Source organism: Aotus nancymaae, unplaced genomic scaffold, assembly GCF_030222135.1.
Source record: "Aotus nancymaae isolate 86718 unplaced genomic scaffold, 86718_ANA_hifiasm-v0.15.2.pri h1tg000029l, whole genome shotgun sequence".
Classification (NCBI taxonomy): Eukaryota; Metazoa; Chordata; class Mammalia; order Primates; family Aotidae; genus Aotus; species Aotus nancymaae.
Genome location: NW_026988442.1, coordinates 74,461,017 through 74,485,581, shown reverse-complemented (window position 1 = coordinate 74,485,581; position 24,565 = coordinate 74,461,017). Strand labels below are relative to the sequence as shown.

At 37.5% G+C, this 24,565-nt stretch overlaps 1 protein-coding gene across 1 annotated transcript in view; it reads left to right on the top strand.

Moving 5' to 3' along the window:
- The window catches only part of THSD7B (thrombospondin type 1 domain containing 7B), a 1,057,843-nt gene that overhangs the window by 673,381 nt on the left and 359,897 nt on the right, over positions 1–24,565 (top strand). Inside the window, exon 10 of the mRNA XM_064382803.1 lies at positions 2,795–2,910. Coding sequence (XP_064238873.1) covers positions 2,795–2,910 — 116 coding nt within the window. The remainder of the gene's footprint in view (positions 1–2,794; positions 2,911–24,565) is intronic.

Here is a 24,565-nt window from a genome sequence, read left to right as displayed (position 1 = left end):
CTGTCTTTCTCTGAATTTTAATTGGGAAAACAGACACACAGTTCACCAATTGTAACTATAAAAAGGTAAACAGTTAAAAGCCTTATGTCATCTCGTCTCATATACACCCACTTCCCTCCTCCTTCCCTGTCACCGACAACCATTTTATTCGTTCTCATCTACCTCCACTGTGTCTTTATGTGAATACAAGCAAATTAGGTATGTATTCCTGTCCATTTTCCCTTTCTGGTGTTTACCTCCTAACTCTAAATGATATATTTTTCACAGATCAGCCATGTAGCTCTGCATTTATCAATTTAACATTGTCATTCCTTGATTTGCTCCCATGAAAGTAATCAACCTTAGCTCCTTTTCACTAGTTCTTCTCCTGACTCCTCCCAGAATGTTGGCATTCTGTTGCTTGGTTACAGTAGTACTTTTACTCAATCTTCTTAGAACTTTTCAAAGTTGGTTTGGGCTGCTACAACAAAAATACCATAGACTGGGTGGTCGAAACAACAAACACATTTGTTTCTGACAGTTTTGGAGGCTGGAAGTCCAAGATCAGGGTGACCTCATGGTTGAATTCCAGGAAAGACCCTCTTCCTGGTTTGCCGATGGCTACCTTGTTGTGTCTTCACATGGTGGAGAACACAGAGAGAAAGCCAGCTACCTGGTGTCTCTTTTAATAAGGATGCTAATGCCATTCATGAGAGCTCCACCATTCATGATCTAATTGTCTCCCAAAGGCTGCACCACCGGATGTTTTTACTTTAGAGGTTAGGTTTCAACATACAAATTTGGGAGGGACACAAATGTTTTGTCCATAATGACTTTGTTTCTTATTTCATTTGTGTGTAGATCAACTCTCTGAACACCTGCTTTGTTGGAGAAATCCAGTGTCCATCCTCTCTCCTCTTTCTAGCTCCCATCCTGTACTCTCTGTGATAAGAATGATGTTTTGGAACATTTTATCCTAAAACTTATTCTTCTGTGTTTTGTCTATGCATTGTTTCTAAAATGGTAACACTATGAAAATGCTTTCAGGTTCATAATTATATAAGTTGATGAGATCTGATGTCAGTCAAATTCCTCTCCCTTCTTAGATTTTTTTTCCTTTTTGCTCCAAGTTATTAGTTTCTGTTCTGTCCTCCTTCCCTCCCTACCTCCCTCCCTCTCTCCTTCCCATCCTCCTCCTCCTCTCTCTCTCTCTTTCTTTTTTATAGACGGAGTCTTGCTTTATTGGCCAGGCTCTGGAGTGCACTAGTGTGATCATAGCTCTCTGCAGCCTCCAATTCCTGGGCTTTAGCAATCCTCTGGCCTCAGCCTCCCAAGTAGCTAGGACTACAGGCATGTACCCCCATGCCCAGCTAATATCTTTTATATTTTTTTGTAAACACAGGATCTGTCTGTGTTGCCCAGGCTAGTGTTGCCTCAAGCAATACTCCTGCCTTGGCATCCCAAAGCATTGGGATTACTAGTCTCTTCTCTTACTTTTTCTTTGTGTTTGAAATTTGGACAGTCCCATATTTGCATATTGGTCATTTTGTATATACTTCCTGGTTTTTCAATCTGAATTATCATCTCTTTTTCAACTTTGTGATAGTTTAGTCCATTATTTCTTCATCAGTTTTCTCATTTTCCTTTTTCTCTGTTCTCTCTTACAATTACATTCATTGTCTGTTTAAACTTGCTAGACTGGTGTTTTTTCAATCATAATATTTTCAAGTACTTTGTCTCCATGTGGCTTTGGGTCCATTACTTATCATTTCAGCACCTCAGCTTATCATATGAAAATGAAGATTATAATTTTTGTCATTGCTGTTAAGAGTAACTGAAAGAATGTAAGCAGAACACTTAACTCAGCTCGGGCTATTTGATACAAAACTCACACTATTAAACTTTATACACACTGCATCTCTTTTCTTTATATGAAAGTTATGGGAAACAGAATTTAACAACCAAACGTATAATGCAAAGTGCTTTCCTGTTTTTCTTCTTGGTGTAATGCTGTTGTAAAATATAATAAATGTGATTTTTAGACCTTTCTACTCTAAAAACAAGCAAGCAAGAAAACAAATGAAAATTTGCTTGCTATTTTCTGAGACTTTATTTTTTCCAAATAATTGTGAATCCATTAACTATTTACATTACTTTCTTCCCAAGTCTGGACATTAAATTAATTATCCACAAAATAATAAAAATAATATCTTTTTCTTGTTAATGCTAGTTCGTACATTTGTTATTTACAGTCTGTCATAAGTTGCTTCTTTCATCTTTTCGGTGTACATGTTCTACAGAAATACCTGTTAATTATTTAAATAGTCCAGAATTCTGTTAACGATCAAAGATTCCTGATATTTTTAAGCAACCTTCAAAGATTTTTGTTTTCCAATATATTCTTACATTGCTTTTATAATTCTTTCTTTTGTCGAATATTGCTAATTTGATATATCACCCTGAATAAAACATTTAAAAGAGTATTTCAGTCTTTTCCTTCTGAAAAAGGTAAAATGAGTTGATGCTGATGGTGAGACACTTTCTTGGCCATCTTTCATTGGTTTCAGAGGTTATTGTTTTCCTGGTGTAGTGAAAAGTTACTTTTGTCTCTGGGTCAAGAGAGCTGAGGTCTGCTTCAGGCTCTGGCTCCAGCTTTGAGCTCTTGGGCAAGTAGCTTCACCTCCAGTAGTCTTTCTTCCCTCACCTGTTAAAGGAACATGAGGCCTTAATATTTTCTGTTCTAAAATCCTGTAGTTCTGTGTTCAACCACTTAGTCTCTCAAAGAGTCACTGACATGGTCTCTTCACATTGACAGATGTCCAGATTCTACTCGACCCGAAACCGTGCGCCCCTGTTTTCTCCCATGCAAAAAAGACTGTATTGTTACTGCTTTCAGTGAGTGGACACACTGCCCGCCGTTGTGCCAAGCAGGTAGGTTGGTGCTGCCTTCTTAGTGCTTTCTTCCCTAATCTGATTGTTTCTCCACAACTAAGTAAGTAAGAGGTTGTGGAATGTACCTTTTTTTTTCTTTCATTTGCATGTCACCCTGGAAACAAGTTTGGTAAAGTTTGTAAATGATCCTGTATTTCCAGATCTATCAGAGTTTGGAAAAGAAAACATATCTGTTATTTTATGTCATAATTTCAACTGTATGTATTGTAGGAGTATTCATCTCCTACTAACCCATTGTAGCATTTTGAACAGTCATTCCCATGTGATTCCTTATAAAGCATCATCAGAATCACAGTTTTTATGTGGCTCTCGTGTGACTGGACCCCAGTTCCAGGTACCCTGATTAGAATATAGGGCTTGAATACCATGCTCATACCACTGATGAATATAAGTACATGGGAATGCAAGAGCAGATACATAAAAAAGTGTTGAAAAAATACAGAAATTGGCAATATATGATTTACATTTCTTTATTCTTAATGGTGATACTTTATACATCTGAGTAAGTTTGAAGGGATTTAATCCAGGATACTTAATAGTGAAGTCCTAGATGAACACACAGGAGTGCTATAGTAAAATGATCCTGTTAGACTTCTCGCCGAGTTCAATGAGGAAACAGAGACCGGAGTGAGGAAATTAAAAGCCAATTTATTCGGCTCCCGGGCGAGGTTCTATGGTCCGACAGATCCCCTTTCTTAGAACAGATCTTTTCCCCAAAGCTTACTGCAGCTCCCTGATAAGCTAGTTCGTGTGAAGATATAATTAATCCTCGTCCCAAAACTCCATTTTGGCCTCAGATCTAGAGTTAATAACTTGGTCACTCTCCCTTAGTCTCATACCCTATCCTTGGTCCTTTGGATCTTACCATTGCATGGTTACAAAAGGCAAATCCAAGAAAAGGAAAGGCAGAACATTACCTCTAATGCCCAGAGGTCAGTGAGTCTCATCCACTCTTCCCTAGGCTTCTCTTAGCAACCATGTCCTCTCATGCAGGGCATGACTGTCTTGCTACACCAGCGACCTGGAAGAAGAAAGTATGCAGTTCTGCAGATAGAGAACCTGTGAGAGGTTTACTTTCCTTGGATAATTCCAGCTGTGTGCATCTAAGATCCTTCAAATGCTCTTTGACTCACACATCTATAGCATCACTTATTGAGAGTGACATGAAAATAAGGCCAATATTGACATAGATCTGACAGTCATTCAAACACCTCTCAGTGATTGAAAACAGCTGTGACAGCTGTTGAAAATGATCATCGCCAATGTCTTGTATTGCAATGGTGGGGTACTAGTATAAAGTTTTATAACTATGGTATTTAATATTGCTGATGATCATTTGTTGCAGAATTAATATAGTAGTGTACAATGAAATTTGCTTATAGATAGAATCAGAAATAAATATATTTAATAAGAAAGAGCTTTGAAAATACAGTGCTTTATTTATCTAATCTTTTGAGAGGTGGAAACAACAATGTCTTCCAGAAACTCTCCAAAACTTTTTTTTTTTCTGAATGACGATCAAAAGTAAATGAACTGGATGTATAGGGTTTGTTGAATAGCCAGGGTAATGTTATTTTGAAGCAGTCAAGCATAGAAAAGCTACTGTCTCTATTCTGAACCGTTTGAAAGGTAGCATCTTCTGAACCATTTGAAAGGTGTCATCTAGGAGACTGACTTTGGGAATTTTAATGATAATGTACCTAAAAACACTTCAGGCTCTTAAAGATAAATATTGAAAGGATGCAAGGGGATAATATAATGTATGTTGATGGAGTTTTGTTGATGTTTAGCTATTTACTTGAGCTTCTTCTTCATGAGAGTTTAGTGTAATTCCTGTTAAATGGTTGTAAGAAGAGACTGGATTTAAAAGAATACCCCACCAGCAGCCAGAAATTGGTGTTGGAGCTGTTGAAGTCTCTTGATACATAGGAAGCAGAATAACTTTGTTGAGCCAGTGTGCCCTGGTGACCAGAGATTACTTTAGCCACTGCTAGTCCACCTATTCTACCGTCAAGAAAATTCTCTCTGCTACCCGAGAGTCTTTTCCTAGCATTGGCTGGAGGGAGTGGAATCACAAGGCATGTAACATAATTGTTCCTGAAGCAACTTTAAATTTTACTCCAATTTCCAGAGATTCAATTAGTTGTTTAAATCACTGGCATGGCAATGAAAATAGTTCTAAGTCTCTGTGGTCTCTCTTTGCCTCCAACTTTTCAAGCCCAGATAATTCTTTTCACAGCTTGGTAGTCAGGGACCTACAGGAGCAAAGATTCAATTTTCAGATTTCTTCCAGCTTTCTGCTTCAATCCTATTTACCCTCATTTTTAGTTTCTAGCTTGGGACTAAGAAGTTATTAAGTAACTATGGGTTAATTAGAGGACACTACGAGAGGGGGAACATTTTGGAGGAAACTGTGTCTTTAAGCCTGTGGTTCTCAAACTTTATTGCATTTGAATCACCTGGAAGCATTATTAATATACAGATTTCCGACCATGACCTAAAATTCTGATTCAATAACTATGGGGTGAGTTCCAGAAATTTTCAGTTGTAAGGAGCTAAGGCTCCCTAAATGGTGACCCTCCTTATCCTCCTCCTCTCCCTCATTCTGGTGAAGGCCACAGATCAATGAACAAAGCTTGCTTTAACTCTGGACATATGGCCCTTCTTTTTGCTTGTTGAATGTGTCATTTTTCCCCCCAGTTCAACAGTCCATAGATTGGGGCATAAGAGCATAGATGCTGGAGCCAGATAACTGTGGTTGTATTTTCATGTTTGCTCTGTGACAGATTTATCACTTACTGTCTCTTTGCTTCAGTTTTCTAATTTGGAAAATGGAGGTTAATAATAACACCTGCTTATAAAGAAAGCACTTAGACCACCTTCTGACACCGAGTAGGCCCTGGACAAGTGTTTGTATAGTTTGCACCTGCTGTGCATGAGGCTGGCACTGCACTCTCTTCGACTGTCCTTCCTTTCTAGGTCTTCAGCCTATGTATCCAGAAAAACCTGCCCTCTGCATGGAATGCTGCTCTCATCTACCAGACTACCATAGACACCCCCCATCCTCCTCCATTAAGTAGATTATCCCACAGCATCCTATGCATCCCCTTAACTTCTCTTCCTTGTTAGAGTTGCCCCTGCTCGATTTTAAGTCCATGAATACGAGGACCACTTCTGCCATCTTCACAGCTGGATACTTTAAACCCAGCCTAGTGTGGGGCATGTAGTTGCCATTCAATACATATATTTTGAATGTACAGATGTTCTGTAAAGAGATAGAAGAATGTGACTTAAAATCTAGGCAGTGGATTTTCTGTCCTTGAGAGTGTCCTTCAGTAGACTTTTTGGGAAATGGTGTCCTGGAACAGTATTTCTCAAACTTGAATGTGCATGCAAGTTCCCTGGGATCTTATTAAATGCAGATTCTAATTCAATAGACCAAAATTGGGCCTGGAATTATACCTTTTTATAAGTTCCCAGGTGATATGTATATGTTGGATATAAAGCTCTAGGTAGGGTTGGGTTCATTAGAAATTTCTGGGAGAAACAATGTCTGATTAAGGTTGTAAAGTGAGAAGCATAGACCAGGGACAGACCAGCAGGTGGGGACAGGATGGGAGGTAAAGGGGAATGGAGAAAAGTGGTTTAACTTAAACTGAGAGATCAGGAGAAGTTCCAGAAGGAGAATGGACCTGAGCAAGTGGAAACCTCAGCTAATGAAGACAGAAGAACTCCTTTTTTTGTTTTGCAGCTGTGGCTTCAGGTTGGGTCATCAAAGTTGAGAAGCGATTATGTCTGCGGTCCTCAAAGTTGACTGCACAATGGAATCACCTGACAATCTATAAAATATACTGATGCCTGGATCCTACTCTAATACATTCTGATTTAATAGGTTGTGGTACAACCAGGGAATCACTGGATTATGTAAATCCCAAACCACATTCATTCTAAACCTCTCAGAAAGCCGAGGTTGTTTAGGGAACCCAGTGCATCAGCGGTGATCTGTGACTTAGCAATTGAGCTGCATCAGGTTTTATTTTATCCTGGCTTGATTCAAGAGCTAAAACCTTAAAACATAAAGGTATTTTCAAGCCATGAACAATCTCAAGCCATACTTACCATCTTCTTACTCCTCCTTGTCTGAGTCTCTCCTTAATGGATCAATGGTAGTCTCACATTTTTCTAAGCAAACCAAAGGTCTATCAAGCTTTGGCCTGTTATGGCCTGTTTAATTGTTCAGTCCCTGTAATAAATCAAGAACCATTTCCTTTGTACTTTTTTTTGCTGTTTTCTTCTACTCTTTTTTCAGCCTATAAAACAAATGCCTGCCTGAAGTATCCAGTGCGGTCTAGTTAATAACAGCAACAGCTTGCTTATTGTAACATTTCTCAGCCCTTAGTTTTTTTCAATGGACTGATGTCTGAACCTCACCCCAGCCCACCCCAGTCAGAATGTCTTTAGGTTGAAAGGATATCTGTGATATTAAAACTCTCCATAGGTGACTTTTACGTGGTAAAGGAAGAGAAACACATTTAATGCCTAATATTTTACAATATATCTTCACATACATTTCAGCCTGTTATAGGAGATTATTGATAACTGTTTGCCTGGGTAATGTTGGAATTAATTATGTTGGCCACTGCTGCAGCACTGTCATTCCTCATGTTTTTACTTTAAGATCACAAATCAATACTATTTTATGGATAATTTATATCATAGTATCTTTAAAGAGGCTCACTGCCTATTTTCAATGTTTAATTATATGAAGTTTCAAACGTGCATAAATGAATGCAATGTTATTACAAAATACTAATGATTAATACAATGTATTCACGTCATGATAGCTACCCAAAGCAATTATCAGCTCTCGTACATTCTTATTTTTTCTATACGTTATTCCCACTTCCACCCCCAAAAGGACTAGTTCAAATAATTGCCAGATATGTTTACCACTTTCTGGAAAGGGAGAATATGAAAGAGGTAAAGTTATTAGACTGAAGATAAATTGTGGTATATTAAAAATAGAATATTCAGAATATTTCTAGGAACCATGGAGCTAATGATTAATTATTTGTCAGTCTCAATAATTAGAGGCTGAAGGAACTCCTTTAACTTTCATCTCTAAGGAGTGTGCCAGAGAGCAGTGTCATGGTAACAGGAAGGCCAACAGCAGAGATTGCTGCTGGGAATTGGTAGGAAACCTCATTTGGCGGAATTCATTTCCTCTTGTGTCAACCCTCCTGGAGTTACCCCTTGAGTTTTCAGTATCAAAAAACAAAGAGTGGTTTTTGTTTTAACACCTAGGCATGTAGCATGGATTCTTGAGTTAGAGTTCCTTGGTTCAAATCTCATCTTTCCCATACAAATTACTTTAAACTTGCTATGTTTCAATTATTTCCTTTCCAAAATAAGGTAATATTACCAACTACTTGAAAGAGCTGTTATTTAGAACAGTGCCAGGTATAAATGTATTATTACTTATTTTTATTTAATTTCAAACTCATTGAGGTTTTTCAGTGCACAGATGTTTGAGATTCACCCAAGCTCAGTCAGAATCTCTTCAAGTTGAAAGGATATTTTCAGTATTAAAACTCTTCATAGGTGACTCTTACTAGTGGTAGAGGATGAGAAATACTCAGTGCTTAACATTTATTTATTACTATTATTATTATTGTTAGATGATAATGTTGAGAATAAAAGTTCCTTAAGGTCAGGGAGTTTATATTATGTTAAGTTTCTGCAATTAATAAATCCTCTATCTGCTGGTATTATGGCACCTGTTTCTATGCCTGTATTGCTCTGGAGAAACTATAAGTCTTTGAGTTCATTAATGAACTTTCAATGCTTAGCATAGTGTCTGTCACATGGTGTGCATTTAGTAATTGTTGAATGAATGAATAAATAAACACATCTCTTCTCCAGTCAGTCCTAATGCTTAAAGATTTTGCTTTCATTCAAATAAAACTATGGCATTAACAGATTGTTCCACAGAGCCAGGTCAATTAGGGAACTGATCAATCTAAATGTCAAAAAGGTCAAAAATAACCTATTCTGGATTCCAGAATTTTGCCCACTCAAATATGTACAAGCACTACTTTCCCTCTTTACTTTTCCCTGCCAAGCATATGTGCCCCCCTCCTCTTCACATAACCATCCACACCTTTGTTCACCCTTTTGTTCCCAAATAATGGAGGGTCTGCTGTGTTTGAGTAATCAAAGCTTTGAGCCCGGAACACTGGCCCAAAAAATAATGTTCAAGGCACTCTAACACCTTGAGAGTGATGTTACCTAAATCTTTTTTGCTTCTTCTGTAAATTTCAGATAAAGTTATCTTTTTCAAAGAGTTTTTTGAGAAATTAAACACAATAAGATGTATAATTCGCATGTATGTCTCTAGACCCAGCCCTGATACACGAGTGCAGGTGCTTTTGTGTTCACGAGTGCTGCGGGGTGTAACTTGCTTCCTTTAGTCTGTAATTTAAAGTCTATAGATCACTACATGGTCCCAGTGCTCAATAAATATTCCTGAAAATTTAGTAGGAGGAATGACAAACACTTGGGCTTGTAGAGATTACAGTTTTCAATCATACTCCTGCCAAACTGAGTTCTGCTGATAAAATTAATAAAAAGCACCTTTTCCTCTTTCACAGGGGGAAAAAATTCATGGATAAAATTCTCTCAATCAAATATTATTTTAATTTTTTCTCATATGTGGTTTTAATTATGGCATCTTCTGCCTGTCTTTATTAAAACCCAGCATAAATAGTTATCAGATTTGTTTGAAAAAAAAAAAAAAAAACATTGTATTAGAATCTGATGACCACATTGAGACAAAGAGGAACACTTATGCTAGAATGAGACCTGTTGCTCAGAGCTTAGAACTCTTCGTGTGGTCTAAATTCCTTCAGAGAAATGTTAATCCAACTAATATCTGCTAGGGAAAGCATTGTCAGCCAAACTCTTTCCTCTCACTCCATTACTTACTCTTTTCTCTGGACTAGAGATTGATGTATATGTAGAAGGACTTGAAATCTACAGTATCATCTACTGGATTTTTCCTTACTCTTACTGTGGCCCCTGAAGGTAAGTCTAATCATACGTGGCTAACAGGTGAGAAATCTCAGGCTCAGAAAGATGAAGTAACTGCTCCGAGGTTACCCAGTATGTTAGAATCAGAGCATGGTGGAAATCCAGGCTTCTCTGACTCTAGGGCTTGTCTGTTTTTATTCCACAACAATGAGCTACTTGCTAAGTCCGTAGGTACAGATAATCTTGCTTGTCTATTAACAAATCAAGAATTTGAAGCCTAGCACTTTTATTGCAGGCTTTGCATGTTATAGATCACACATTAATTTGACATGTGCTATCTCATAAATTGTCAGGAGAGTTTAATGATAAAAGAAGAGCTGTTTTATTATTCCTTCCTTCACTTCAAGGGAAGTGGTCATACAACCTCAAAGGAGCAAAGACCAAGTTAAAAGACCCAGTGTTTAAACTTGCTACATTGTCTGTCCTGGTGCTTCTGTTCAGCTATAGAAAAGCAAGTTAGACAAGTTTAACTCTTGCCACTGAAAGGCTGTAACTTCAACATAGCTTTGCTTCATTTCACTGCCTCTTCCTATCAAATTTATAATAGCTATAATTTATTTATATGCATTAATCTAATTATTTCTATTTTTAAAATTTTATTTTAATTTGACAAATAACAATTACATATATGTATGGGGTACAGTGTGATGTTTTGAGACAGGTATACACTATGGAATGGTTAAATCAAGCTAATTAATATATCCATCACCTCACCTGCCTAGAGTTAATAATGAAGTATATTTCAAAATTGCCCCCAGAGTAGATTTTATATGTTCTCATTATTCCATTTAATTCTTACCTCAACCTTATATTGAAAGAACTATTACTTCATTTTATGCAAAAGAAAATAGAGGCTTTTAGAGTTCAAGGTTGTAATCTCATATTAATAAATACTGAAATCACATGGAATCCTAAGCTTTTAACCCCTTAGCAACAAATATTTGCTGAATGATCACTCGGTTTCAGGCCCTTGCTAGGTGATGTGTGTATACGGATAGAGTAGTGAATGAAACATACAGAAATCTCTCTGTCATAGAGAATACCATCCAGTGAGGGAAGATAGAGGAGTTGAACAGTAAACTACCTAATTAAAGATGCAGTTACAAAATGTGCTATGTGGAAGGTCAGGGCACTATGGAAGAAGGCAAGAAAAATCTGATTTCCCCTCTGCCTAGAATGTCTCTCTTCATCTCCACTGCTTGCCCAAATCTTACTACAGCCTAAATCCCAGCCCCCTCCGCAGAGTTTGTCCTAACGCTTCTGCTGGAAATAAACACTTCACCCTCTTAAGTCCCATATTCTGTCTGAAATGTTTGCAGTCTGGCTATTGGTAAAGATGTTTTGTGTCCTTCTGAAGGATTGTGAACTCCTTGAGGGCTGAAACCTTGCCCTTTTGAGTTTTCAGTCCCCAAAGTACCTAGAAATAAACTTAAGACAGGACAGAACTTAGTAAATCCATGTCAAATAAATAGATACTAGCAAGGACCAATTTGCTTAAGCAAACCTAGCAAACTGCTGAACGAGAAGTTAGTCTACCTTCACAACTCAATTTTCCTCAGAATAATTTGCATAGCTAAATGCAAGAACATACGTGATGACGCTGGCCACACAATGTGTGAGATTTTGAGAATCAGATTTGTCTCTATTTTCCTGGCAAATGTGGTTAAAGGGGGAAAACGTTCTATCATTTTGTTTTTTGTGTACTTATTTGCTCATTCATTTGTCTATCAGTCTGTTTATTATCTGTAATGAAGTTGTATAAATATTTCAGAGAAGCAAATGCTATTGAATTGCTAATTTCTTAAAGTCATTTCCCACTGCTGCTTCAAAGTCAACCAACTGGGGTAGCGGTTACTGTTTTCAACCATGTGGCTATGGAAATGCAATGCACTGTTTGATAGGATTTCTTTCTTGATAAAAATCCAAGGCCATATATAAGGCAAAATGCAAAATTGTGGTCATGTGCAATCTTTCAGTGGCCTAGACTGACCCATAGGTAAAACTTAAAATAATTGAACAGGTTTCTGAAAATGCGGTCCACAAACCATCAGCTCAGAACTGTGTGGTGTGCTTGTTAGAAGCCTAAGAGATTCTGATTTTGAAGTTGGAACTGGAGCCTAAAAATCTGCATTTTTAAATTAACTTCATTAGTGATTCTAAGACACTAAAGTTTGAAAACCACCGTATTGGAGAAGCATTGAATGTAACCATAGGCTAACAGATTGTTTAAGAAATGTGTGACAAGCACCTACTGTGTTGTTTTAATCAACTTTAATTTAGTTTTTAAGGATCAAAAGCCTTTAAGCTACATTAGGTAAAAGGGTGCTTGATAGGAAGTGGTAACAGATCTGGTAGATGTCCAAATGTAAGGAAAAAAACCCTGCTGGTGTGATAGGAACTCTAAATGCTGGGACTGCAGCTGAGATTACAGCTGGAAATAATGCTGGAAGTGCTGGGATTACAGGCATGAGCCACCATGGCTGGCCATTCATTCATTCATTCATTCATTTATTTATTTATTTATTTATTTATTTATTTATTTATTTATTTGTAGCGGTGGGGTCTTGCCATGTTGCCCAGGCTTGTCTGGAACTCATTTTGCTGTCCTTCTGCCTTAGCCTTCTGAAGTGCTGGGATTACAGATGTGATCCTCTGTGCCTGGCCTCGGTTTATATAATATTTTTGTGCCAGGTCCCTCAGTGGCTCAGAAGCCTGCTGGAGCAGGCCCTGAGACCAGAGACTCCTGTGGAAGGGGGAGGGGACAGTGACGCACAAAGGCAACAGGGACTGATGCAGGAGCATCCCTCGGGAGAGGGCTTGTGGTGTTCAGCAGGGAGGTTGGCCTCTCCAACTGGCTCAAGCTCCACTTTTTGGAGCAAATTCAGAGCCTGCCTCTACCACTTACACTCTGGGTGCTAAACTATTGAAAGAGACTAGCTTGTTTCCAATTGAAAAGGCTCACTTCTTTTTTTAACTTCACAGCTTTGGTTTGGGAAAAGGGCTGTTGTGAATTAGGTAGAAATATAGAAAAGGAAAATGAAGCTCCAGAGAATAGAATGCAGTAGGATAACACCTTCATGTGAAATAGAAACTGGGAGAATGAGGTACTCATTCTGAGTGTGATCCGAGTCTGATATTACTCACTCTGAGTATTATCTGAGTGATATTTTACTTCAAACAAGCAAAATATGCAGTCTGTGTGTACTGGCATTCTTATTGAAATGCCTCGGCTATGATTCCTATCAGTAGCCTATGATAAACAGTGTTGTCTTATAAAATAAACCAACATACCAAAGAAAACCAAATAAATAAGAAAAGCAGAAAAATAAGCAAATATAGGTTTGGTGCATGGAATTCTGTTCTTTACACCTGAAATGCAATACTATGCTGTCTTAGTTTATATCTAATAGTAACTTCAAAGCACTATTAATTTCCTTCATAGAACAGCCAAGCTCTGTTACCATAAATAAATCCTGTGGCACATGGATTTTTAAAATGATTTATTGTTAGTACTGGTGGGAAAAATCTGTGTTTCCTTGAATGTGAGTGTTCTTTCTTTACAAAATGCTTTTACTTCTGGCTGGTTTCATTCTCATATCTATAGAATTCTCTGCAGACAATATAATATGATGCTTATTTGTCTATTGAGGTAAATAAGTTGTTTTACAGAAACCGAGGTACTCATTCTAATTACAAGTATATTTTTAGTCTTTTGATGTACTTCCTATGAAGAAATAGAATAAATTAGCTTTAATTTACCTGGGGTGTTTCCTTCAGTTTATTAAATAATCTTCTGCAATTAAAAAGAATAAATTAGTTATTTTTTGCTTCCTTGGCTTTGGTCCCATTTCAATATGATTTCTAAATTACAGTGTGGTTTCCAGAGGATTTTGACTCATTGGGTTAGCTAATATGATGACAGATTTATAAAGTGTTTAATTTATATTACTATAGCAAAGCCTAGAATTAGAGGTGGAGTTAAACATTAGGATCTTAATATGCCAATTTGAAACTTAAGGTTTTATAAGGACATCAAATAATTTATATATGGTAAAAAAAAAATCAAGAAGCTATTAAATTTTATGCTTAAATGAAATAGATTTCCCATGGTTTAGACGAACAACTTTTAAGTGTCCCCTAGTAGAAAAATCAGACCTGGATAGTCTGTGAATCTCCTGAAGTTTTGAAATCATGTCACTACATATAGATGGTTCAGATAGAATATCTCTTGAATGACATGTTTTCAATGATAAGAAATAAAATATCTAAAAATAAGTATGCTAGGAATGATAGACTCTCTGTCTTTTGTAATCTTTCCAAGTTAAATTTAATTTATTGATATCTAAAATATGTTTGTCATACTGTATTTTGAGACATTGTCTGGATAACCAAAGCAGGATGCAGATCACATGAATGTGGTGACAAGTTCTGTTGCAAGTGTGTTAATTTCTAACTCAACCCAGCAATATCCTCTCTCGTTGCTGAATGACCACAATGCTTTTCAGCAGATATTTGATTATATTTAGTTTTGCTCTTAATTATATTCTGTCTTAAGCTTCCGTCTTATTTATTCATGTTTACTGAGAAGAGCTTGACCTTTTTTGGAATCTAACAGACTTCTGGTGGACTCCTGGTATTGTCACTTTTTAGTGGTGTTTTGAATTTTAGCTAACATCTCTGAAACTCTATGTACTCATGTGTAACATAGATACAACATGTAATATCTGTAAGACAACTTCATAGAATTTTCTTATTCCATGCAAAGAGACTAGCTCAGCAACAGTTGCTCTGTATGTGATAATTTTCTCCATTATGTATTTTTTCTACCCCAAGTAAGTTGTAGGATTCATGAGTATTTAAGCTCAAGCCATACACATTATGAATTTTATAAACAGAAGATACTTAGGGGTGTTTGTGTTTATGTGAGTGTGTGTGCATGCATGTGTGTGTATGTAGAGAGAGAGGGGGGTTCTCATAGTGGAACAATAATAATGTTTAGTATTTCAATATTATGACCTGCTGGTCATGTGTAATGTTATTTTGTATTCTTGCAATGTAATCATGCAATGTAACATTGAAAGAATGTAAACATTGTAAGAATATAAAATAACATATATGACTAACAAGGTCATAAATGGTCTCGAACTTTGAAGAGTTCCATCTTTTCCCCAACTATCTTTCTCTCCACCCAAAATCAGAAACAACTGAGAGTTAATCAAAGCAGAGAGAGATCAAAATATCAGCTGCTTCTCAACCCCAGAATTAGACAGACTTTCCTAACTAACCACAGCCTATGCTGGATAGCAAAAAATTCCCCTTGGGTGAGCACAGCTGAGAAGACTGTGAGAAGAATATGTGCATTTTCTGAGCAGTTGTATCCCAAAGAAAGAAAAGGAGAGAGGATATCAGAGCCAAACATGTCAGTTTCTTGTTGCCAAAGTCATGATTTACATCTCCAAAGGAGATGTAGGTGAGGGAGGTGGAGAGAGTCGAGGCACAAGAACTCCTATGGAAGTGGATCTCCCTTCACATGGAAGGCATGATAAGAGGACTCCACCCTTGCTTCCTGGTGCTGTGCGACTTGGTGAACTCACATCCTAATACCTTTCACTGCCTCCTTTACTTCCCTTTAACTATGTTGGCCTCCTTTCTGACCAAGATTTTTTCCATCTCGTTCAGACTTTCACTTGCTGCTCCCTCTTTCTGGGAAACTCTTTTCCTAGCCTTTTGCCTGGGTGCCTTTTTAAAATTTTTCCTTTTTTAGAAACAGGGTCTGGCTTTGTCACCTGCTAGAATACAGTGATGCAGTCATAGCTCACTGTAGCCTTGAACTTCTGGGCTTTCGCCTCCTGAGTGGCTGGGACTACAAGTGTGTGCCACCATGCCTGATTAATTGTTTTTATGTTTTTAGAGGTAGAGGCTCTCTGTGTTGCCCAGGAGGGTCTCAAACTCCTGGCCTCTAGTGGTGCCTAGCTGCTGAGTACTTAGTTAAAATGTCATTGCCTTGGAGAGTCTGTCTCTGACTACCCTATTTAAAAATCCTCCTTCTCCCTGTCTTTTTTCTTCTTCATGACTCTGTATTATTTTATCACAACAATTATCATCATCCTAACTATAATATAAGTTCCATGTCTTGTTCACTGCTGAAACATGTTGAAAGGTGGTGCTGCCAAGTAAGTGCCTCAATATTTGTTGAATGAATGGCAATGGATGAGTCACTAAACCTTTTTCTAGGGCTTACTATATACCGAGTTTTATGCCAACTGTTAGTTACATTAAGATAAATAAAATGAGGTTACTATGATCACAGAGAACGTAAATAGAAATTCAGGCATGCAAACACATGTTTTCTCTAACAGGAACGAGCACAAGAAATTATGGAGCCAGAGAGAAGGGAGTCCTGTGATTGGGGAGGATGTGACTGAGAAGGTGAGATTTAGTAGATCAGGAGTTACCAGGTAAACATGGAATAGATGTTTACAAGTAGCAAGTGTCGGAGGAGATATGTGTGCAGAAGCTTGGCTGTGTGAAAGTACTTTGTAATTGAATAAATTACAAGTGGCTAATGATGCTTGGGATACGTAACCCGTATGGGGGAATGATAAGAAATAAAGAGATATGCAGGTACCCGCTCATGAAGAGATTCTACTGCATTTGTGTCTTATCTTGAATACTGGTGGAATTTAAATTTTGACCGTGGTGTGATAAAATCACATTTATGTTTTAGAAAAAGAAAATAGATAGAAAATAATGAGGTGAGACAACATTGGAAACCAGTGGAAAAATTAGGGGACCATTCAATTATCTGGGCAAAAAATGAAGAGAATATTTTCTCGAATAGAAAAGGGGAATTTAAATTATCTTAGTCTGTTTCTGTTACTTATAACAGAATAGTGAAACTGGGTAACTTATAAGGAAACAAAATTTATTTCTTACAGTTCTGGAGGCTGGGAAGTTCAAGGTTGAGGGCACGCATCCAGTGAAAGCATTCTTGCTTGTGAGGAGTCTGGAGAGTCCCAAGGAGGCACAGGGCATCACATGGCAAGGGGGTTGATCTTGTGAGCTTAGGTTTTTCTTTGTCAGCTTATAAAGCCACTGGTCCTGCTCACATGATAACCCATTAATCCATAAATGGAATCCAGTCACCTCTTAAAGGAGCAACCTCTCATTTCTGCCACATTGGGGATTCACTTTTGCCATGAGTTTTGGAGGAGGCAAATATTCAAACCATAGCAGTAGGTAAGCAGATAAATTATCGTAACTCAATATTGTTTAATAGCATGTCTTCATGACCTGGAGTACACTCAGTTTTTCATCCATCTATCCTGTGTAATTCACCTAACTGGATGATTATGCAAACACTCTTTCTTGCTCAAGGGATTTAATAGAAACAATAGTAAGCAATTGTCAGGATTTCAGCAAGGCACAGACCCTTCTTAGCCTCCCTCTCCTGAGTGTGAGCTTCCAAGGAGCACAGTGGTTCCAAAGATCCAGGAAATCTCACAAAGTCGCCACATTCCCATCTCTTCTTATCAGGATCAGTGACAAAATGTGAGGGTCATGTGCAAAGTGGGAAAATGAGGAGTTGATTGTTAAAAAAAATATATTGAGAATGTTAAGACTGTTGCCACAGAGCCCTAAACCACCCATTAGTCTGCACAGATCACCTGCCCATTCATGATGCTGGTCCTAGTCTTTTTTGGCTTTATCTCCAGGCCAGGATCCTAAGTGGCTTTGAGTTTTAATTTTTGGGAAGAGTTGCCATTAACCCAGATTATTTTATTGGATTACATTACTCCACCTGAGAATGTCTAAGGATTGGAGGGAATAGGATGAGGGACTGATTTATTTTTGTGACAGGTGACAAAGCAGAATGCACACTCTGGACCCAGATTGCTTCGGTTTCAGACCCTCTCAACCACTTACTGGGAACTTGTACGAGGGACAGAAGCTCTCTGTGTCTCCATTTTCTTACCTCAAAATGGATATGACAAGAATAATTTTTATAGGATTCTTATGAGGACTGAGTGAGTTGATTCATATAAAGCACTTGGTAAGTGACTCATGCAGTTGAATTGTTATTCTTACTGTTTTGAAGATTATATTCTGCATATTAAACTTTTGTGGTTACATGTAGTAAAATTATCCCCATTCAGAATGAAGTTTGTCATTTTGGAAAGAGAAATGCTTAATTTTAATGTAGTTGAATTTATCCAACTAACTACATTATGGCTTTTATTTTTTATGTTTTAAAATCTTTTTTAATCCTAAATATATAAAGATATTATCCTATATTTATCTTCTAAAACTTTTACATCAAAGTCTTTACTAATTTATTTTTAATATGGTTCTAGGTAGAAATCCATTTTTGTGTTTGTGTATGGGTAAGTGGCCCTCTTTTCTTCTCATTCCCTCTCAATGATCCAGCCACTCCTATCCTGTTGCTCTGTCTGGAATTGGACTCTGGGCCATGGCTCATAATATCAGCTCTGCCTCGACTTGTCCTTCCCCAGATATTACATTAGACGACCTCCTATCTCCTTCAAATTCTTACTCAAATATTCCCTTCTCATTGAAGATTTTGAAATTTAAAATTGCAAAACCTTCTCCCCTGCCATCACTCCCCTTGAATGACCCCCACCCACCACAGGCACACATGGACAGATACAGGCACACACACCCTGCTCCTTTTTTTTTTTTTTTTTGCACAGTATTTTTCTTTTATTTTTAAAATTTTAAGATCCAGGATACACATGCAGAGTGTACAGGTTTGTTACGTAGGTTTATGTGTGCCATGATGGTTTACTGCACCTATCAACCCGTCATCTAGGTTTTAAGCCCCCCGCATGCATTAAGTATTTGTCCTAATGCTCTCCCTCCCCTTGCCCTCCATCCCCTGACAGGCCTCTGTGTGTGATGCTCCCCTCCCTGTGTCCATGTGTTCTCATTGTTCAACTCCCACTTATGAATGAGAACATGTGGTGTTTGGTTTTCTATTCCCATGTTAGTTTGCTGAGAGTGATGACTTCCATCTTCATCCATGTCCCTGCAGAGGACATGATCTCATTCGTTTTAATGACTGCATAGTATTCTATGGTGTATATTTGCCACATTTTCTTTATCCAGTCTGTCATTGATGGGCATTTGGGTTGGTTCCAAGTCTTTCCTATTGTGAATAGTGCTGTGATAAACATATGTGTGCATGTGTCTTTATAGTAGAATAATTTATAATTCTTTGGGTATATACCCAGTAATGGGATTGCTGGGTCAAATGTTACTTCTCACTCTAGATCCTTGAGGAATTGCCACACTGTCTTCCACAATGGTTGAACTAATTTGCACTCCCACTAACAGTGTAAAAGCATTCCTATTTCTCCACAGCCTCGCCAACATTTATTGTTTCTTGACTTTTTAATGATAACCTTTCTGACTGTTGTGAGATGACATCTCATTATGGTTTTGATTTGCATTTCTGTAAGGATCAGTGATGATGAGCTTTTTTTCATATGTTTGTTGGTTGCATAAATGTCTTCTTTTGAGAAGGGTCTGTTTGTATCATTTGCCCACTTTTTGATGGGATTGTTTGTTTTTTTTCTTGTAAATTTGTTTGCGTTCCTTGTAGATTCTGGATATTAAACTTTTGTCAATTGGGTAGATTGCAAAATTTTTCTCCCATTCTGTAGGTTGCCTGTTCACTCTGATGCTAGTTTCTTTTGCTGCTTTGCACAATATTTTTTTGCACATATTTAATTACTATATATGAAACATTAAATATTTAGCTTATTTATTTAAAAATTTCCTTTCTCCCTCTACTAGAATGAAAAGTCCTTGAGGTCAGGAATGGTTTCTTTTGTTTATTTATAGCCTCAATTTCTAGAACAGTATCCTCTCAGAAGATTTCAGTATTCTTCTTGTAGAACTAAGAGCACCTATAAATAGTTCTGATCTTGGGTTTTGTGTGTGTGTGTGTGTGTGTGTGTGTGTGTGTGTGGTGGGGGGGTTGTAGGCTTTTCCTGATTTTTCTTATCTAGTAAATCCCAGGCTGTTACCATCAGTGATGGAGAAATTTTCCCAAGGGCTAGTGCTCCAAACTGTTTCCTGACTTTCATGCTTTTTCAAGCAATAGATTTATAATACACTTGTAAAACATTTCAAAAAGAATTGCAAGGAAAACAGAAATAAAAGGAGAAGGAACCTATAGGACATGTCAACAAATTATAGCCCAAATGGTGATTGGGTATTTATTAATATATTTAGAGAATTGATATTCATATATATATTACTATGATATTATTTTAAAAACAGTTTTAAAAAGAGTTATTGTCTTTTAAATATACTCTTAAGTATTTCCTTGTAAATAACGTGCTTTCTGAACTTTTTTTAAACTAATCTGGGAATGTGTGTGAACATGGGTATAGATGAAACAAGGTAGGTCATGTACTGATGGTTATGGAAGCTGGTATATGTGAACTCTGGGTTCATTTGATTTGTTTAAAAGTTTCTTAAAAAGGTAAAAATTGGCCAGGCAGGGTGGCTCATGCCTGTAATTATAGCACTTCAGGAGGCCAAGGTGGAAGGGTTCCTTGAGCCCAGGAGTTGGAGACCTGCCTGGACAAAATAGGGCAACCTTGTCTGTACAAAAAGCAAACAATAATTAGGCAGGTGTGGTGACACTGTCCTGTAGTGCCAACTACTCTGGAGGCTGAGGTGGGAGGATTGCTTGAGTCTGGGAAGTTGAGGATGCAGTGAGTTATGATCTTGCCACTGCATTCCAGCCTCAGAGACAGAGTGAAACCCTGTCTCAATAAACAAATAAACAAACAAACATTCTAAATTTAATGAAAAAGCAAACTTCCTCATAATTCTAGATACCCTGTATTAAGATAAATTCTCTAGACATGTAGTTTCCTATATTGTTGGAAGCTAACGTCTCCATCTTCTCATTCAGAAGAAAAAATGTGTTTTAAATGGCTATATGTTCATTCAGTCATGATTTTTACTCATTCATTCTTTTATTTATTCAACAATTATTTACTAATGCCTACCAGGTTTATTTTATTTATTTGTTTTTTGTAGATACAAGGATCTTGCTATATTGCCTAAGCTGGTCTCAAACTCATAGGCTTAAGCAATCCTGCCACTTCAGCCTTGCAAAGTGCTGAGATTACAGGTATGAGCCACCTCTCCTGGCCCTTACTAGGTTTTACGCACTACAGTAAGACCTAGAGAGGCTCACTGTTCAAAGACAGGGAGTCAAAAAGACAATGGATGCAACAGAGTTCTTTGTAGAGGTGTAGGAACATGAGAAGGCGGCGGCTTAGGTGATGTGGGGTGGAAAAAACTTCTGAAAAGTGATGACCCTCTGATCAGTCTCAGAGGATGTACAGGGGTCATCTAGATGAAGAGAGAAGAATGCTTAACCCAACTGCACACTAACCTGTCTCCCAACTAACATTTTTACATGCTGACTGGATGCCGAACCCTGAACTACTTAATATTTCATTACCTGATTATTCTGCTTCAAAACCCCCAAATAAAGTCTTCTTATTACCCTTCGATGCACTGAGAGATAAGTAATTTTTCTAGGTTCACAGACTTGGGTTCCAGATTCACTGATTCTAAAAAGTCACATTATTTCATCAACACAAAGCCAAAAGAGAAATTTTGAATGCTAGTGACTATGTTGACACTGCAGAAGTAATGACAGCAATACAAGCATTAACATGTACCTCATGCATAAAGACATAATTAAGAGTCTTTGTCTACCTTGTGCTAAAATTTATGGTTAAAAATGAAAAACCTAATTTTAATTAATTTGTATTCACAGATTTATTTTCCCTTAGTCATGTTTTTCAAACAACTTCAAAACAAAAACTTTAATATCACAACTGACATTTAATGTCTGAATAATTTTCTTCACCTTACATTTAGGAAAACCAATGTTTTCATATAGATACATTACGAAGGGACATTGAGAAAAGCTTGCCAAAGAAACAAAAGCCCAGGATTTTTGTGGTTGAGCCATAGTGAGTGATGAGCAGAACATGGCAAGCTCCCTAACAGCAAGTAGTCTAGTGACACACTTCACTTTCCTGTAAGACCCGAGGATGCAAGGACCCAGTGGTGCTATCTGTGCCCTTCCTGAGTTGTGTTCTCACTCTGCTAGCTTCTCTCTCAAGCTATCAGCACAATGGTCGGCCTGAATTGCATTCTTTATTATTATTATTATACTTTAATTTCTGGGGTACATGTCCAGATCGTGCTGGTTTGTTACATAGGTATACACATGCCATGGTGGTTTGCTGTATCCATCCCCCCGTCACCTACATTAGGTATTTCTCCTAATGTTATCCCTCCCTTATTCCACCATACCCTGCTATCCCTCCCTTAACCCCTCCCCACCCCCCAACAGGCCCCAGTGTGTGATGTTCCCCTCCCTGTGTCCATGTGTGCTCATTGTTCAACACCCACTTATGAGTGAAAACATGCATAAAGCCTTTATAGAGTAGGGCAACATGAATTGTTTTAAAGCAGTTTTCAGATATATTGTTCAATATTCATGCCTAACAATGATGACAGCATCTTCACCTTCAATTCCAGCAGTATTTTTTCCAACTTATATCTTAGATGGCATTTGTGCCTCTCAAAACCTGTCTGTATCCCATGCAGTATGGTGTTTCAGTGTTATTTCAGTCTTAATGTTGATGGAATGGAACACATTAGGGGAGCCTGTTGTAGCAAGCAACTATAGACATTTCCTCTGCTAAAATGAAAGGAATCAGGATTTGGGAAAAAATAATAAATCCCTGTCATTTCATAACACGTTGGTGAGAAGAAAAGACAAGTGTAACTTATCATTATAGATGGTTTTGTTAACTTTCCTTGTTTACACTGCACATTTCCAATTATACCCATTATGATGTACTTAGTTAGAGGGCAGATCACATTTTTTAAATGAGTTGAGAGCAGTAATGGTTTAGCTAGTGTTCGTTTGTTTTCTGTGGCTTGGTTAAGCATGCTGTATGGTCTTTTTCCTGTTTTACGTATTAGATGCATAAGAAACTCTGCTTTAATTGTGTTAAATCAGTAGTTCTCCTCTCTGGGGGTTTTAAAAAGCATGTTAATACTTGAGCTCCACCCATCAGAGATTCTCATTTAATTGGCTTGGGTTGCTGAGAGTAGGGTGGGGCACTAGGAATTTGAGAAAGCATCCCTGAGATTCTGATATGCAGCTGGAATTAAACACAATGAGATCAGCTATGGATGACTTCAGTTGTGACATATAGAGACTGAGAGGAAGGGCAAACTCAAAGTGGGTCACTATTTGGTAAGATTAAGTCTCTCTAAATCCAAAATGTTTTAAGAACAGCAGTGGCTGGGCACAGGGAGTTAAGGATATTGGAAGGAGTCCCTGGAAGTTCAGAACCATGGCCTGGGCTTCTGAGTGTGTTGTGTCTACCACAGAAGTGTGTGTTTGCTTTGACTCTTATCCTGGATAGTTTATGCAGATACAAACATAAATTGCTCTTTCTTTAGTCCATGTAAGGGCTTTCATATAAAGAATTTCAAGTTCACTATACACACACACACACACACACACACACACACACACGGCATTTGAAAAAACTTTAAATCCCACTTAATTAAGCATTCCTAACAGCTGTCCTGTGAATTGTCTCAGCAGTATTACCCACATAGGACAAGTAAGAAAATTGAAGTTCTGAAAGGTTAAGTGCCTTGCCCAAGGTCATATAGCAATTCAGTAATGAGCTGGGATTAGAAATCAGAGCCCTGAAGGTCTTGTCTGTTGCCAGACCCATTGAATTTGGCTTCTGTTGCAAAATGAATGATGATTATAAAAATTTAAGAATATAGAATGCATTTTTTTCAGGCAATATTTCAAAATGAAAGAAGTATATGGATATCCTAAAGCTTATTTTTAACATTCCTGGAAAGCTTAGCAGAAAAGCTTTGCAATTTTGCCTAATTTCATTTGTATATAGATAGATAGAATCTTTAGCTCAGTATTCATTCTGAAGTACTTCAAGGTTTAGGCTGGGAGGGAATTTTAGGGGAAGATGCTGCTGTTGATGTATCTGCTCTATATATGGAACACCAAGATGAATAGGAAGGAAGTATATAAAACCTTCCTACTCATAGTTCTTCTAGGGCATTGCATTTTTTTTTTACCACTTAAGTCTCCATTTCTCCTTGAACAAAGAGAGAATGTATTGGATTGATGGCTTTTGGATAATAAATACAAAGTTCATATTATCATTTCTGAACTCTTATAAAACTAAAAAGATCTTTTATGTTATTATCTATCTGTCGAGTTTCACTTCTGCTGCACTGGGTAGATTTAATAATGCATGTATGTACATTTCAGCATAACACCAGTACCTAGGTGAGTTGCCTACATATAGCAGGTACCTCATAAATATCTATTAATGATGACAACACTGTATGTGGTAACTGCTTCACTCTGAGAACACAGAGTCATGGATTTAAAGGGGAATAAACTTAGGCTGCCAAAATTATGCTACCA